This window comes from Ursus americanus, chromosome 31 (genome assembly GCF_024610735.1).
Source record: "Ursus americanus isolate L20-20 chromosome 31, mUrsAme1.1.p, whole genome shotgun sequence".
Taxonomy (NCBI): Eukaryota; Metazoa; Chordata; class Mammalia; order Carnivora; family Ursidae; genus Ursus; species Ursus americanus.
The window spans coordinates 14,406,451-14,422,275 of NC_142157.1; the positions used below are offsets into that span (position 1 = coordinate 14,406,451).

Below are 15,825 nucleotides of genomic sequence, written 5' to 3' on the forward strand. Positions count from 1 at the left end.
TCTTTATATTTTCTCTTTCTTGGAGTTCTCACTGAATCCATCCATTCTTCTCCCAAGTTTGCTGAGCATCTTTATGACCATTACTTTGAACTCTATCAGGTAGATAACCTATCTCTTTTTCATTTAGTTATTTTTCTGAAGCCTTGTATTGGTCTTTCATTTGGCACATATTCCTCTGTCTCCTCATTCTGTCTGACTTTCTATGTTTGCTTCAGAAATTGTTCTTGTCAACTTTTTCCCTCTTTAAAGTATGTGGCTTTGAACAATGAATGTTCGTTATGAAGTCAAGGAAGAAAGCATTTCTAAGTGTTGTCTGGCCATTTTTCTTGGAACTGTGGTGGGGTAGGTGGCAGATGGCGTTGCTCTTCTTTTTCTAAGTTGAGAACACAGGAGTCAGGCAGATGGAGATAAGCTTAGTAACTTTATTACTGATACATACTAACAAATTGGAGAATGTGGTTTAGGCATGTAGCCACAGTGAGCTTCCCAATACTTTATCCCAAATTAGGCACTTCCGCACACAGTTGTAAACGGGGGGAACAAATGTTAGATGCCCATCCCAAAAAGATGAGAACAGGCCTGAATTGATGTTACTGTGGCAGGCACATCTTTTCAGAGAAGAGATTTGCAACCACGTACACACTGCTTAGTGCCTTCTCCCAAATTCGCCCATTAGGTACATCTCCCTTCCTGTCGTGAGGAAGGTAGAGAAAAGTCCTCACATGGAAATGAAGATTTACCTATAATTTCTGACTGGACTTCAATTGTAATTAAAGTTAGTCATGTCTTTTGTACATACCAACTAATGATGAGAGGTCGGACAGGGCATGCTAGATGGTAAGGAGAAATCTGTTTTGTGTTTTAAATTTTGCTATAAATAACTCACAACACAGGTAACTCATTTATTGGTTGATTTTGCTAAAACCAAGTTTTATTTGAAGGAAATGAATAATTCTTTCAAGGAAGAATTTCCTCAGCTTCAGGTTCTTTGGTTCAACTAAAGATTTTCTCCTTCAAGTTCCCTGTCCTGTGGTTAAAAAACTTTGTGCTTATAAATTGAGTATATTGACTGTTACTAATAGGAGTTAAGATAACTTCTGTTCTTTTATGTTTGTTCATGACTTCAACATTTATAATTTAGTTAGAAAGTTATGTTGTGCCTAATGCCTGAACGTTATTGAGCCACATGACAAAGTTTTATATATTCATTTTCTCTGAGTTATCCTTAAAAACACATGTGTTTTTCCTGACTATGAGGAAGTAATTGGCATAAAACTCTAGGCTCAGTAAGACCTAAATTAGCACATTCCTGGCCTGCAACTAGGTGGGTTTTTGACCTCAGGCAAACTACAATCTCTCTGAGGCCTTTTTGTCTCCTCTGTGAAATTAGGAACTTTGACTAAGTTAGTGACTTCCATACCATTGGAAAAAAATTTTTTTTCAAAGAATAGAACTTAATTTTTTTTTGCATTAAACTGTATTATATAAAACAGAGACAAGTAGAGCTCTTTAGCTAAAGGAGAGATGAGACTACACCTGTAGACTTCCTTGTCCCTCAATCCTGCTGTGTCCCCAGTGGAACCTTAGATTTCTATGGGCGATAGTTTGAAAACTGACACTTATGAGAAAATCCTTCTAGTTAATAATTCTTTGGATTAAAATTTGCTGATACATTGTACATTGTTTTTCTGTGTATACTTTTCTTAACCTCCTATGTTTTTGATAAATGGAAAAGTATAAATAAAATTGCAAATGTGTTCTCTTTATTAATGGACCTCAAGCTGTTTCTACCATCTAAACACAGTTCTCACCTGGAAATAAACACAGGTCCCAGAAGTAAATATTTAGGAAAAGAGCTTTTGGGGGAAAAGATAATAACATTACCTTGATAGTTCTTTAAGTCACACCGTATAAAAAGTGGTTTATATCTTACATAGTATTTATTAATGGTATTATAAAATTGCTTCAATAAAAGCTTCTCCCATCAAGTGGTATTGAGTTACTAATTTTACAAGGCCTGTCTTGTAATGTTGTCAGATTATTCATTTTATAAGGCCGGAATATAATGTTATGGTCAAAAAGTGTTACGGTTTCTCAAAAAATTAAAAATAGAAATACAGTACAATTCAGTAATTCCACTACTGGCATTTACCCAAAGAAAATGAAAACACTAATTCGAAAAGTTGTACGCACCCCTATGTTTTTTTGAAACATTATTTACAATAAGCAAAGGATGGAGGCAACCTCAGTGTCCATCAACAGATGAATGGATAAAGAAGATGTGTTATATGTATACAGTGAAATATTAGTCAGCTATAAAAAAGAATGGGATCTTGCCATTTGTGACATTGGTAGAACTAGTATTATGCTTGTGGGATCGAGCCCCACATCAGGCTTCTCCGCTATGAGCCTGCTTCTTCCTCTCCCACTCCTTCTGCTTGTGTTCCCTCTCTCGCTGGCTGTCTCTATCTCTGTCGAATAAATAAATTAAAAAAATCTTAAAAAAAAAATAAGAACTAGTATTATGCTAAGTGAGATAACTCAGAGAAAGGTAAATACCATATGATTTCCCTTACACGTGGAACCCAAAAAACTAAACTACTAATAGCCTACTGGTGACTGGAAGCCTTACCGATAACATAAATAGTCCATTAACCCATGTTTTGTACATTACATGTGTTATATACTATATTCTCACCCTAAAATAAACTAGAGAAAAAAATGTTACTGGGAAAAACAGCAGGAAGAGAAAATACACTAATACATATTGTATCAAAAAAAGTCTACGTGTAAGTCGAGTAGACCTGCACAGTTCAAACCCATGTTGGTCAAGGATCAACTGTATATTACAAGTATTCCCATCTAGAATATTCTTTCTTAGACCTTTCTTATAAAAGGTATCCTCTCATTGAATGCCCAAAATGAGGTCTAAAGTAGGGTACTGGGGTTCCTGGGGACTCAGTCAGTTGAGTGCCTGCCTTCAGCTCAGGTCATAATTCCAGGGTCCTGGGATAGAGCCCCGCCCACTTCAGGCTGTCTGCTCAGTGGGAAGTCTGCTGCTTCCACTCCCTCTGTTCCTCCTCCCACTTGTGCTCCCGCTCTCTCTCTCTTTATCTCTCAAAATAAAATTGCTGCTATAAACATTGGGGTGCAGGTGCCCCTTCAGATCTTTACATTTGTATCTTTGGGATAAATCCCTACTAGTGCAATTGCTGGGTCGTTGGGTAGCTCTATTTTCAACTTTCTGAGGAACCTCCATACTGTTTTCCAGAGTGGCCGTGCCAGCTTGCATTCCCACCAACAGTGTAAGAGGGTTCCCTTCTTCTGCATCCCTGCCAACATCTGTCGTTTCCTGACTTGCTCATTTTAGCCATTCTGACTGGTGTGAAGTGAAATCTCATTCTGGTTTTGATTTGTATTCATTTCCCCGATGCCGAGTGATGGTGAGCATTTTTTCATGTGTCTTTTGGCCATTTGTATGTCTTCTTTGGAGAAATGTGTGTTCACGTCTTCCACCCATTTCTTGCCCGGATTATTTGTTTTTTGGGTGTTGAGTTTGATAAGTTCTTTATAGATTTTGGATACTAGCCCTCTAACTGATATGTCGTTTGCAAATATCGTCTCCCATTCCATGGTTGTCTTTTGGTGCCAGCGACTGCTTCCATTGCTGTGCAAAAGCTTTTTATCTTGATGAAGTCTTTGTTTCCCTTGCCTTTGGAGACATGTCTAGCAAGAAGTTGCTGCGGCTGAGGTCACAGAGGTGGCTGCCTATGTTCTCCTCTAGGATTTTGATGGGTTCCTGTCTCCCACTTAGGTCTTCCATCCAGTTTGAGTCTATTTTTGTGTATGGTGTAAGAAAATGGTCCCGTTTCATTCTTCTGCATGTGGCTGTCCAATTTTCCCAACACCATTTGTTGAAGAGACTGTCTTTTTTCCACTGGCTGTTCTTTCCTGCTTTGTCAAAGATTAGTTGACCATAGAGTTGAGGGTCCATTTCTGGGGTCTCTATTGTGTTTCATTGGCCAAAGAAACAGAATGTTTTTGTGCCAGTACCATGCTGTCTTGATGATTACAGCTTTGTCACAGAGCTTGAAATCCGGAATTGTGATGCCACGAGCTTTGGTTTTCTTTTTCAACATTCCTTTGGCTATGCAGGTTCTTTTCTGGTTCCATACAAATTTTAGGATTATTTGTTCCAGCTCTGTGAAAAAAGTTGATGGTATCTTGATAGGGATTGGATTGAAGGTATAGACTGCTCTAGGTGGCATAGCATTTTAACAATATTTGTTCTTCCAGTCCATGAGCGAGGAATGTATTTCCATTTCTTTGTGGTTTCCTCAGTTTCTCTCATGAGTGTTCTAGAGTTTTGAGAGTACAGAGCCTTTGCCTCTTTGGTTAGGTTTATTTCTGATTTCTAATCTTATGGGTTTTGGTGCAATTGTAAATGGGTTTGACTCCTTAATTTCTCTTTCTTCTGTCTCTTCGTTAGTCTATAGAAATGTAACTGATGTCTGTGCACTGATTTTCTATCCTGCCAGTTTGCAGAATTCCTGTATGAGTTCTAACAAGTTTGGGGTGGAGTCTTTGGGTTTTCCACATAGAGTATTACGTCGTCTGCGAAGAGTGCGAGTTTGACTTCTTTGCGGATTCGGATGCCTTTTATTTCTTTTTGTTATCTGATTGCTGAGGCTAGGACTTCTAGTACTATGTTGAACAACAGTGGTGAGAGTGGACATCCCTGCCGTGCTCCCGACCTTAGGGAAAAGCCCTCGTTTCTTCCCCATGGAGAATGATATTCCCTGTGGGCTTTTTGAAGATGGCTTTTATGATCTTGAGGTTCTGTTCCATCTATCCCCGCACCGTGAAGAGTTTTTTTTTTTTTTAAAGATTTTATTTATTTATTTGACAGAGATAGAGACAGCCAGCGAGAGAGGGAACACAAGCAGTGGGAGTGGGAGAGGAAGAAGCAGGCTCATCGCGGAGGAACCTGATGTGGGGCTCGATCCCAGAATGCCGGGATCACGCCCTGAGCTGAAGGCGGACGCTTAACCGCTGTGCCACCCAGGCACCCCCGTGAAGAATTTTAATCAAGAAAGGATGCTGTACTTTGTCAGTTGCTTTTTTGTGTCTATCGAGAGGATCAAGTGGTCCTTGTCCTTTCTTTCCTTAAAGTAGCATATCACATTGATTGATTTGCTGATGTTGAACCATCCTTGCAGCCCAGGAATAAATCCCACTTGGTTGTGGTGAATAATCCTTTTAATGTACTGATGGATCCTGTTGGCTAGTATCTTGGTGAGAGTTTTTGCGTCCGTGTTCATCAGGGATATTGGTCTGTAATTCTCCTTTTTGGTGGGGTGTTTGTCTGGTTTGGGGATCAAGGTAATGCTGGTGTCATAGGAAGAGTTTGGAAGTTTTCCTCCCATTTCTATATTTTTGAAACGGCTTCAGAAGAATAGGTATTAATTCCTCTTTAAATGTTTGGTAGAACTCCCCAAGGAAGCCATCAGCCTTGGAGTTTTGTTTGTTGGGAGATTTTTGATAACTGCTTCAATTTTCCTTGCTGGTTACGGGACTGTTCAGGTTTTCTGTTTCTTCCTGTTTCAGTTTTGGTAGTTTATACGTCTCTAGGAATGAATCCATTTCTTCCAGATTGCCTAGTTTGTTGGCCTATAGTTGTTCCTACTATGTTCCTTAAAATTGTTTGTATTTCCTTGGTGCTGGTTGTGATCTCTCCTCTTTCATTCGTGATTTATTTATTTGGATCCTTTCTCTCTTCTTTTTGCTAAGTCTGGCCAGGGGTTTATCAATCTTACTAATTCTTTTTTTTTTTTTTAAGATTTTATTTATTTGACAGAGATAGAGACAGCCAGCGAGAGAGGGAATACAAGTAGGGGGAGTGGGAGAGGAAGAAGCAGGCTCATAGCAGAGGAGCCTGATGTGGGGCTCGATCCCACAACGCTGGGATCACGCCCTGAGCCGAAGGCAGACGCTTAACCACTGTGCCACGCAGGAGCCCCGATCTTACTAATTCTTAACCAGCTCCCAGTTTTGTTGCTGTGTTCTACTGTTCTTTTGGTTTCAATTTCATTGATTTCTGCTCTGGTCGTTATTAATTCTCTTCTCCCGCTGCATTTAGGCTTTAATTGCTGTTTTTTCTCCAGCTCCTTTAGGTGTAAGGTTAGGTTGTGTATTTAGGACCTTTCTTGTTTCTTGAGAAAGACCTGCATTGCTCTGTGCTTCCCTCTGAGAACCGCTTTTGCTGCATCCCATGGGTTTTGAACAGTTGTGTTATCATTTTCCTTTGTTTCCATGAATTCTTTTCATTCTTCTTTAATTTCCTGGTTGACCCATTCATTGTTTAGTAGGATGCTCTTGAACCTCCATATATTTGTGTCCTTCCAAATTTTTTCTTCTGACCGAGTTCAAATTTTAAAGCATTGTGTTCTGAAAATATGCATGGCATAATCTCCATCTTTTTGCCCTGGTTGAGTCCTGATTTGAATCCAGTGTGTGATCTACTCTGCAGAGTGTTCCATGTGCACCTGAGAAGAATGTGTATCCTGTTGCTTTAGGATGAAATGCTCTGAATATATCCGTGAAGTCCATCTGGTCCAGTGTGTCATTCAAAGCCCTTGTTCTTTGTTATCTTTTGCTTAGGTGATCTATCCATTGCAGCGGGTGGGGCGTTAAAGTCCCCTACCTACTATTATTGTATCATCATTGATGTGTTTCTCTAATTTTGTTATTAATTGGTTTATATAATAGGTTGCCCCCATGTTAGGGGCATAAATATTTACAATTGTTAGATCTTCTTGTTGGATAGACCCTTTAATTATGATAGTGTCCTTCCTCATCTCTTATTACAGTCTTTGGTTTAAAATCTAATTTGTCTGACATAAGGATTGCTACCCCAGCTTTCTTTTGATGTCCATTAGCATGATAAATGGTTTTGCACCTCTCACTTTCAATCGGGAGGTGTCCTTGGGTCTAAAACGAGTCTCTTGCAGAGAGCCTATCAATGGGCCTTGCTTTTTTATCCAATCTGATACCCTGTGTCTGTTGATTGGGGCTTTTGACCCATTTACATTCAGGGTCACTGTTGAAAGATATGAATTTAGTGCCATTGTATTATCTGTAATGTCACTGTTTCTGTATATTGTCTCTGTTCCTTTCTGGTCTGTGTTACTTTGTTGCTCTCACTTGGCTTCAAGGATCCCCTTTAATATTTCTTGCAGGGCTGGTTTAGTGCTCACAGATTTTCTAGGTTCTGTTTGTCCTGTATCTCTCCTTCTATTTTGAATGACAGCCTTGCTGGATAATGTGTTCTTGGCTGCATACTTTTACCATTTAGCACATTGAATATATCATGCCCGTCCTTTCTGGCCTGCCAGCTCTGTGTGGACAGGCCTGCCCACCAGCCTTATGTTTTCACCCTTGTTGGTAAAGGACCTCTTGTCCCAAGCTGCTTTCAGGATTTTCTCTTTGTCTCTGAAATTTGCAAGCTTCACTACTGTATGTCGAGCTGTTGACCTATTTTTATTGATGTTGGAGGGGGTTCTCTGTGCCTCCTGGATTTAAATACCTGTTTCCTTCCCAGATTAGGGAAGTTCTCTGCTATAATTTCTCAAATATACCTTCTGCCACCCCCTCTTTCCTCTTCTGGGATCCCAATTATTCTAATATTGTTTTGCTTTATGGTATCACTTATCTCTCGAATTCTCCCCTCGTGATCCAGTCGTTTCTTTTTTCTCAGCTTCTTTATTCTCCCTCATTTTGTCCTCATATCACTACTTCTCCTTTCTGCCTCATTTCTCCTAACAGTTACAGCCTCCAATTTTTAAAATTTTAAATATATCATTTTTGTTAGTTAATTATAGCTCAAAAAGTCTGGAAAAGATAAGCAAATAGTGTTTTATTTCACCTTACCCATTATGTATGTGATAAATTTTTTTAAAATTTCTATTCAGTTATCTGACACATGATATATCATTAGTTTCAGATGTAGTGTTCAGTTAATTATCAGTTGTGTTTAACACCCAGTGCTCTACACATCACGTGCCCTCCTTCATGCCCCATCACCCAGTTACCCCAACCTCCACCCACCTCCCCTCCAGCAAATCTCAGTTTGTTTCCTATAGTTAAGAGTCTCTCATGGTTTGTCTCCCTCTCTGATTTCTTGCCATTTAGTTTTCCCTCCCTTCCCCTATGATCCTCGGCACTGTTTCTCATATACCACATAGGTAGGAAACCATACGATAATTGTCTTTCTCTGATTGACTTATTTCTCTCAGGATAATACCCTCCATTTCCATCTACATCAAGTAAATTGTAAGATTTCATGGTTTTTCATGGCTGAGTACTATTCCATTATATTTATATATACCACATCTTCTTTATCCATTCATCTGTTGATGGACATTTGGGCTGTTTCCACAGTTTGGCTGTTGTGGACATTGCTGCTGTAGACATTGGTGTCCAGGTGCCCCTTCAGATCCCTACGTTTGCATCTTTGGGGTAAATCCTTGTCGTACCATGACTGGGTCATATGGTAGCTCTATTTTTAACGTCTTGAGGAACCTCCATACGGTTTTCCCGAAGTAGAGCCTCCATTTATGATTGCGTCTCATTAATGGCCTTTTGATTTCGATTTCTTAAGATTTTATTTCTTTTATTTCTCCAGAAAGGGATTCCCTAGTGTCTTCTGTGCGTTTTTCAAGCCCAGCTAGTATCTTTATAATTGTTATTTTGAAGTCTAGTTCCACCATCTTACTTATATCCGTACTGATTAGGTCCCTGACAGTCAGTACTGCCTCTTGTTCTCTTCTTTGAGGTGAGTTTTTCCATCTAGTCATTCTGTCCATAGAAGAATAGATGAACGAGAGCACAAAATACTAAACTAGCAACAATGACCCCAGAGAAATATACTCCTAATAAATCAGAAGAGACCTGAAACCAAAGAAGTAAATAAAATAAAAATTAAAAAAGGGAAAGAATATAATCAGGTAGGAGATGAGAACAGAGTAATACACTAGACTCTGGGTGTATTTTGGTCTGTTTGTTAGGAGAAACTACATATGCAAAAATAAAGTTAAATACAATGAAAGGATAGAACATAAGTATAAAAATGAAAATTTAAAAAGTTGGGAAAAAAACGAGTTGCCAAAATAAGAAAATGAAAAGGAAATAGAGAATTAAAGTGGAAAGATTAAGGAATCATGAGAAAAAGCCAGGAATTCTTTATAGCATTTTCCCCTCGTGCTGGAGTTCTGCAGTTCCGTGTGCTCTGTAAACTTGGTCTTACTGGGATGTTCTTGCTGGTTTTCTGAGGGAAGGGCCTGCTGCGCTGATTCTCAGGGGTCGTTTCGCCGGCTGTATTGCACTGCCCTTGCCAGGGGGGCCGGGCTGAGTCATCTGCTCCGGATTGCTCTATGTGGCTTTTGTTCCCTGAAGGCTTTCTGCACCACTTTAGAGCATGAGAATGGAAATGTCAGCCTCCCAGTGTCCAGCCCTGGAGCTGGATGCTGGCACCCTCTACTCTTCAGTGTGCCCTCACGGAGAAGCTGTCAGACACTTCTGTCTCCCTGGTTTCTGTCTGCACTCTGTGTACCCCCAGCCTGTGACCGAGCATTTTTATCTCAGCCCCGCCACCCCCTTTGGAGTTTCCAAACTTTGTTGCCTCCTGTGGCATGCATTCACACCGCTCCTCCAGGGGGTGGGAGGGAGGTCTTGCCCTGGTTCTGCCGCTTGTTGGGCCACCACTCTGAGAGCAGTCGCCCAACCCTTGGCAGTTGGTGGTTTATGGCAACACCCAGCTGAAAGCCCCCTCCTCCGCTCACTGGTTGCAGCCGGCTTCCCTGCTCAGAGGCCTGGGAACTCTCCCACACTCAGACAGCCGTGTTCTTTCTGTGATTCCGGGGATCCTGAGCCCAGGCTGTCCCACCTAGGATTCCACCCTGTTTCTCCACCTGAGTGCCTTTCAAGCAGGGATGTCCCTCACCGGAGCAGACTTCTAAAAGTTCCGATTTGCACGCGACTGCTATATCACTTTCTGAAAGCTGGCTTATGGATGCTCCCTCCCCTTACGGTTTATCTTCCCATATATCCCCTCGCATTCGCATCTCCGCACCTCCTACCTTGCAGAAAGTGGTCTCTTTTCTATCTGTAGAATTGCAACCGTTCTTTTCTTAGATCTCAGGTTGAGCTCACAGGCGTTAAGAGTCATTTGAAAGCTATCTAGCTGAATTCCACGGAGTGGACGAAACGATGGTCCCCTCCTCCTCCGCCATCTTCCTCCTCTTCCAGAATTCTGTGTATTCAATAGACCAATATTAAAGGTACTTTTTATCAGATTCATCTAAATAGCATTCCATATGTTTCTTCTCAGTTACCTAAGATTAAAATAAGTAGGGATTTATTTTATTTTATTTACGTGATTATTTTTCTATTTAAGCAATCCCTAATTTAGTTGTAGTCTCTGCAAGTGTTATTTGAAGACCACATTTCATAAGATATATATAGTTCCTAAAATAATATCCCTTGTTTAACATGACATTCTAAATAATATTTGACTTATTTCAGGTGCAGAAGGAGTTCGAAAAAAGAATATCTAGAGAACTAAAGGCAGGTATGTTGCCAAATTTATGAATTAAGATGGTCATTGATTTCTGAAATAAACTATGAATAGTCAATGGCATCTCTTTCCATTGTTTGGGTAATAGGTACTACATTAACGTTTTTTATGTATATCTAATAAAAAATGTAAGACATAACCATACTGAAGAACATACTTATTCCTCATTTAGTCATCGTGTTTCAGACTTTTAAAAAAAAATCCCCAAATGTCTATGTATCTGTTATTATTTCTGGCTATACTCTTCCTTCACTTCTTCCATTCCTGTGGAACTGTCACCCTGAATATGTGGGCTTTCTCAAATTCTTGTTTCTGCTAGTGGTATAAGACCGAAAAAACCAGACTTGTCTTAGTAACACTTAGTGAAGCAATTATAGTTCATATTGTAGTTCATATAGCTGTCACTTGACAGGTGACATTTAAATCTCCAGTGATTGATTTGTCATTGGTTGACCTTTTGCCATTGGGTAAAATTCCAAGTTCCTTACGTAGAATAAAAACACTCAGATCAATTTGGTTCTTGCCAGATTATTCAGCCTTCTCTTTTGCTGCTTACCCTACTGTGCTGCTTTGCTCTAGCGCCTCTTCAGCGTAGACTGCTTGCAACTCCACAAGTGTTCTTCCTCACTCTTTGTGTATGTTCTTTGTATATGCGTCTTCCCTCTACCTGGCACCCTTTTTCCTCGTCCTTCAGGTATCAGCTTACATGTCACCTCCACCAAAAGCAGACAATATTGGTAGAAAACTAGGATGTCCCTTTTGTGTGCTCTTACAGTGTCTTATTTTATACCTGTCATGGTATATTCAACGCTGCAAATTGCCTGTTAGATTTTTCAGTTCATAGTATATGATTGTTCAGGGGTGGGCTCTGTCATCACCTTGTCATTTCCTCTTGTAATGAGAAAACCAGAAGCTCTGATATTTATCCACAATAGCAATTAACTCAGTGGCAACCATGAGCAAAATATATTTAAAAGGAATCTTGTATTTTATATTGTAGCTGTATGTAGATATTTTTCATTATTCTTAACACTCATAAAGCTTCAACTTTGTTTTTTACTAACTTGTAGTTAACCACGAAGTATTTTAGATAAAGAATAGAATTCTTTTTCTTTTCAGCTGCTGCTGAATTGGAATCAGATTCATCCTATTATACCTCGTCTTTCTTCTGAATCACATCTAAATCAAGTTCTACGGAAAACATCAGAAGGCTTTTTACAGAATTCGAGGAGCCGTTATAGGATCTGAAAGATAAATAGTAAAAATGTATTTACTGGATGTTTATATAACATTATACGTGTTTCCTATTAAATGTATGCTGTGCAAAAATCTTTATTAAAGGAAGATGTTTTGAACCATGTGTGTAATGAAAGTTTATATAATATTTTAAGCTGTGTTTCTTGGCACCTAATGAACTTTTAAGCAGATTTTATACATGGAAACCAGCACTATTGGGTTTTACGTGCTTCAAGCTTCCCAAATACCAGCTTTTTAAACAGCACCCAACCAACCAAGTTGTCATTAATACTTCAGTGGTGTTAACTGATAGCTTTTTTGTATTTTCCAATTCTTATTACTACATATGGACCTGGGGATTTAGACAGACATCATTTTGATATATTGCTGCTAAGGCTATTGTCAATGTTTGTATGCATTACAATTTTTATAGTGCCATAAAACCTATGCATAATTTTAAGTTTAAATACTGATTTTTTTTTTTAAAGATTTATTTATTTATTTATTTGACAGAGACAGAGACAGTCAGCGAGAGAGGGAACACAAGCAGGGGGAGTGGGAGAGAAAGAAGCAGGCTCATAGCAGAGGAGCCTGATGTGGGGCTCGATCCCGCAACGCCGGAATCACGCCCTGAGCCGAAGGCAGACGCTCAACCGCTGTGCCACCCAGGCGCCCCTAAATACTGATTCATAGCTCTTTCCTCATGGTGAAAGAAGATTTGCCTAAGGCTTTTTACCTTTTCTGTTTATTTTTTATTTACTTTTTGAGAACAGTCTTAAAATTAGAGAAAAGAAAAATTAGAGGGAAAAAAAGAATTTTTCCCCCAGAACCATTTGCAATTGTTACATTATGCCTGATTCCCATAGCATTTATATCCTACAAGTCAGTACATTCCACATAATTACCATACAACCCTGACAAACAGACAATGAACTCTAATACAATTGACCCTTGAATGATGGGGGGTTAGGGGCACTGACCGTTTGCAGTCAGAAATACATGAATAACTTTTGACTCCCAAAGCCTTAACTACTAATAATCTGCTGTTATCGGATAACTTACTGGTACCAGAACAGTCGATTAACCTGTGTTTTGTATGTTATATGTATTCCATACTATAATCTTACAACAAAGTAAGCTAGAGAAAAGAAAATGTTATTAAAATCATAAGGAAGAGAAAATACATTTACAGTACTGTCATGTATTTATTGAAAAAAATCTGCGTATAAGTGCACCCATTCAAGCCGTGTCCACTGTATATTCTTTTTTTTTTTTTTTTAAGATTTTATTTCTTTATTTGGCAGAGAGAGAGACAGCGAGAGCACAAGTAGGCAGAGCGGCAGGCAGAGGGAAAGGGAGAAGAAGGCTCCCTGCTGAACAGAGAGTCTGATGCGGGTCTTGATGCCAGGACTCTGGGATCATGACCTGAGCCGAAGGCAGATGCTTAACCGACTGAGCCACCCAGGCGCCCTATACGTTCTATCATTTAATCCTCATATTCTTTTTAAGTCTTGTTACTTGTCTGTAATATCCTTTCTAGCAAGGAAGGTCCTGTTCAGAGCCATGTATTTAATTCAGATGTTGTGTGTCTTAGTCTCTTTCAGTTTAGAAGGGTTCCTTAGTCTTTCCTTGATTTTCATGACTTTTAATCTTTTGAGGAGTTGATTGCAGTAATGTAGAATGTCTTTCAATGTGGGTTTTTCTTGTGTTTCCTTGTGATAAAATTCAGATCAGGGACATCTGGGTGGCTCAGTTGGTTAAGCGGCTGCCTTCAGCTCAGGTCATGATCCCAGGGTCCTGGGATCAAGTCCCGCATCAGGCTCCTAGCTCAGTGAGGAGCCTGCTTCTCCCTCTGCCTACTGCTCCCCCTGTTTGTTTGTTTTTTTTCTCTCTCCTTTCTCTCTCTGACAAATTTAAAAAAATCTTTAAAAATTTCGGATCACACATTTTTAGCAAGGGTATGACTGAAGTGGCCCTCTACTCATTGCATCCTCTCATGTGACCTACAATTTTGATTTGTCCCGTTGTTGGTGATGTTAATGTTGATCACTGGAGGTAGTATCTGCCAGGTTTCTCCTCTGGACTGTTAACTTTCTACTTTACAATTCATTAGTATTTTATGCAGAAGTACTTTGAGACGTGTAACTATCTCCTTTCTCAGACACTCTGTGCCAGGCCACCTCTTCTGCAGATTTACTGCCCCCACAAGGCTCTGAAAACCCATGCTGGGCTGTTGTTTCCCTTCAGTGTGTGATACCACATTCTATGTTGTTGACCTTTCAGGGATGTTCCAACACTGTGCAGGGTGGCTCTCCCACATTTATGCCTTCCCCATTCTCTCCAGGCTCCAACACCTCACTGTGGGCCACCAGGCTCCCTGTTCCTGTTTCTATGCTTTTGAACTGAAAAATTAGGAATACAAAGAAGAAAGGGGGAAAGGGCTCCATAGGTCTTTTATAATCAACTTGTCAAGCTTTACAAAGCCAAGATTCTGATTGGAATCGCACTGAATCTATGAATAGTTTATAGGGAAAAGACATTTAGAATACTGAGTTTTCCAAACAATATTTTAATTGATTAACTCTCAATGTTTAAAAATGTTTCTATAAAGGTCTTGCAGATATTTTTTAGATTTATTTCCAGTTATTTGATAATTTTGATCCTAATTATAAATATTTAAAAATCAATTTCATTTCCTGTTTGTTGCTAGCTTATAGAAATAAAATTATTTTGCATATTGAGCTTAAATTCACCCGTCTTGCTAAACTGTCTTAGTATATCGTTTCTCACAGTTCTGGAGGCTGGGAAGTCCAAAATCAAGGCACTGGCAGATTCAGTGTCCAGTGAGGGCCTGCTTCCTGGTTCATGGATGCTGGTCTTCCTCCTGTTTCCTCATAAGGCACAGGGCCAGGGGAGCTCTCTCAGGACTCCTTTAGAAGGGCACTAATCCCATTCATGAGGGTTCCACCTTCATGACTTAATCACTTCTCAAAGCCCCCACCTCCAAACACTATTACATTGAACATTCAGATTTAACACATGAATTTGGGAGTGAGGGAACAGAGATATTCAGTCTATAGCAATGCTGTTCCTTGTTCTCGGCCATGTATGCTTCCTCAATATGGCTGCTTGCTTCATGAGGACAAGAAGGAGAATTTTGCTGCAGAGAGCGCTGAGTCCTCTTTTAAGGGTTTCACCTGCTTAAGTCAGGCATACATAGAATAATCACCTCAAATAACGTAGAGGTAAATATTGCCAAGAGAATACTGAAAGAGAAGATTAGGAAGGGGAACTATAGATCTGTAATGGATATCAAAACATATTTTATAAAGAAGTTAAAATAGTAGAGTACTGACACAAGAAGAAGACTACTAGTCAACTGAACAGAACACAAAACCCAGAAACAGAAAAAACCATACCTGATTTTAATAATGGTGAAGTGGAATTTTGAATTAGGTGAGAAAAGATGGATTAGGTATGACAAGCAAAGAACTATCTTTTATTTTTTAGACAGTTCTTAAAGTTGGAGCACCTGGGTTAGGCATCTGAGTCTTGATTTCAGCTCGGGTTATGATGTCAGGGCCCTGAGATCAATTCCCGCTCTCCCCAGCCCCCCCTCTGTGCTTGGGGTGGAGCCTGCTTAAGACTCTCCTCCCTCTCGCACTCCCGCTGCCCACCCCCGCTCCGCCATTATCTCCCCCATTCTCTCTGAAACACCTCCCCCATCAAAAAAAAAAAAACAAAAAACAAAAAAAACTTATATGTTGCACCATGCTCCAAAATAAATCTTGGACTGATTAAAGATTTAATTGGGAAGTAGCAGCAGAAAACAAAAGTAAAGAAAATGTAAACGTAAGGCTGGGCCAAATGGGAGGATTAAGAGGCATGCAGAAACGCGTTTTCATTTCGCCTGGAGAACGTGCATAGTTTTCCCCTCATAAGTTTGCACTTGATGA

The 15,825-nt window shown here is 39.7% G+C and overlaps 2 protein-coding genes across 36 annotated transcripts in view; one reads left to right on the forward strand and one right to left on the reverse strand.

Annotated features, from left to right (window-relative positions):
• LOC123793446 (uncharacterized) overlaps window positions 1–15,825 on the forward strand; it is a 386,505-nt gene that overhangs the window by 317,083 nt on the left and 53,597 nt on the right. For 18 of the 35 annotated variants that reach the window (XM_087857789.1, XM_087857819.1, XM_087857800.1 and 15 more), the window contains 2 exons: window positions 10,582–10,627; window positions 11,753–11,988. The exons of 16 other annotated variants lie outside the window; for them this stretch is intronic. In XM_087857789.1, coding sequence (XP_087713915.1) covers window positions 10,582–10,627; window positions 11,753–11,805 — 99 coding nt within the window. In that variant the 3' untranslated portion in view covers window positions 11,806–11,988. Of the gene's footprint in view, window positions 1–3,271; window positions 3,444–10,581; window positions 10,628–11,752; window positions 11,989–15,825 lie in introns of those variants that run through there. One more of the 35 variants, XR_015722483.1, reaches the window with a different exon arrangement.
• The window catches only part of LOC123778677 (uncharacterized), a 177,951-nt gene that overhangs the window by 11,405 nt on the left and 150,721 nt on the right, over window positions 1–15,825 (reverse strand). The window lies entirely within an intron of this gene.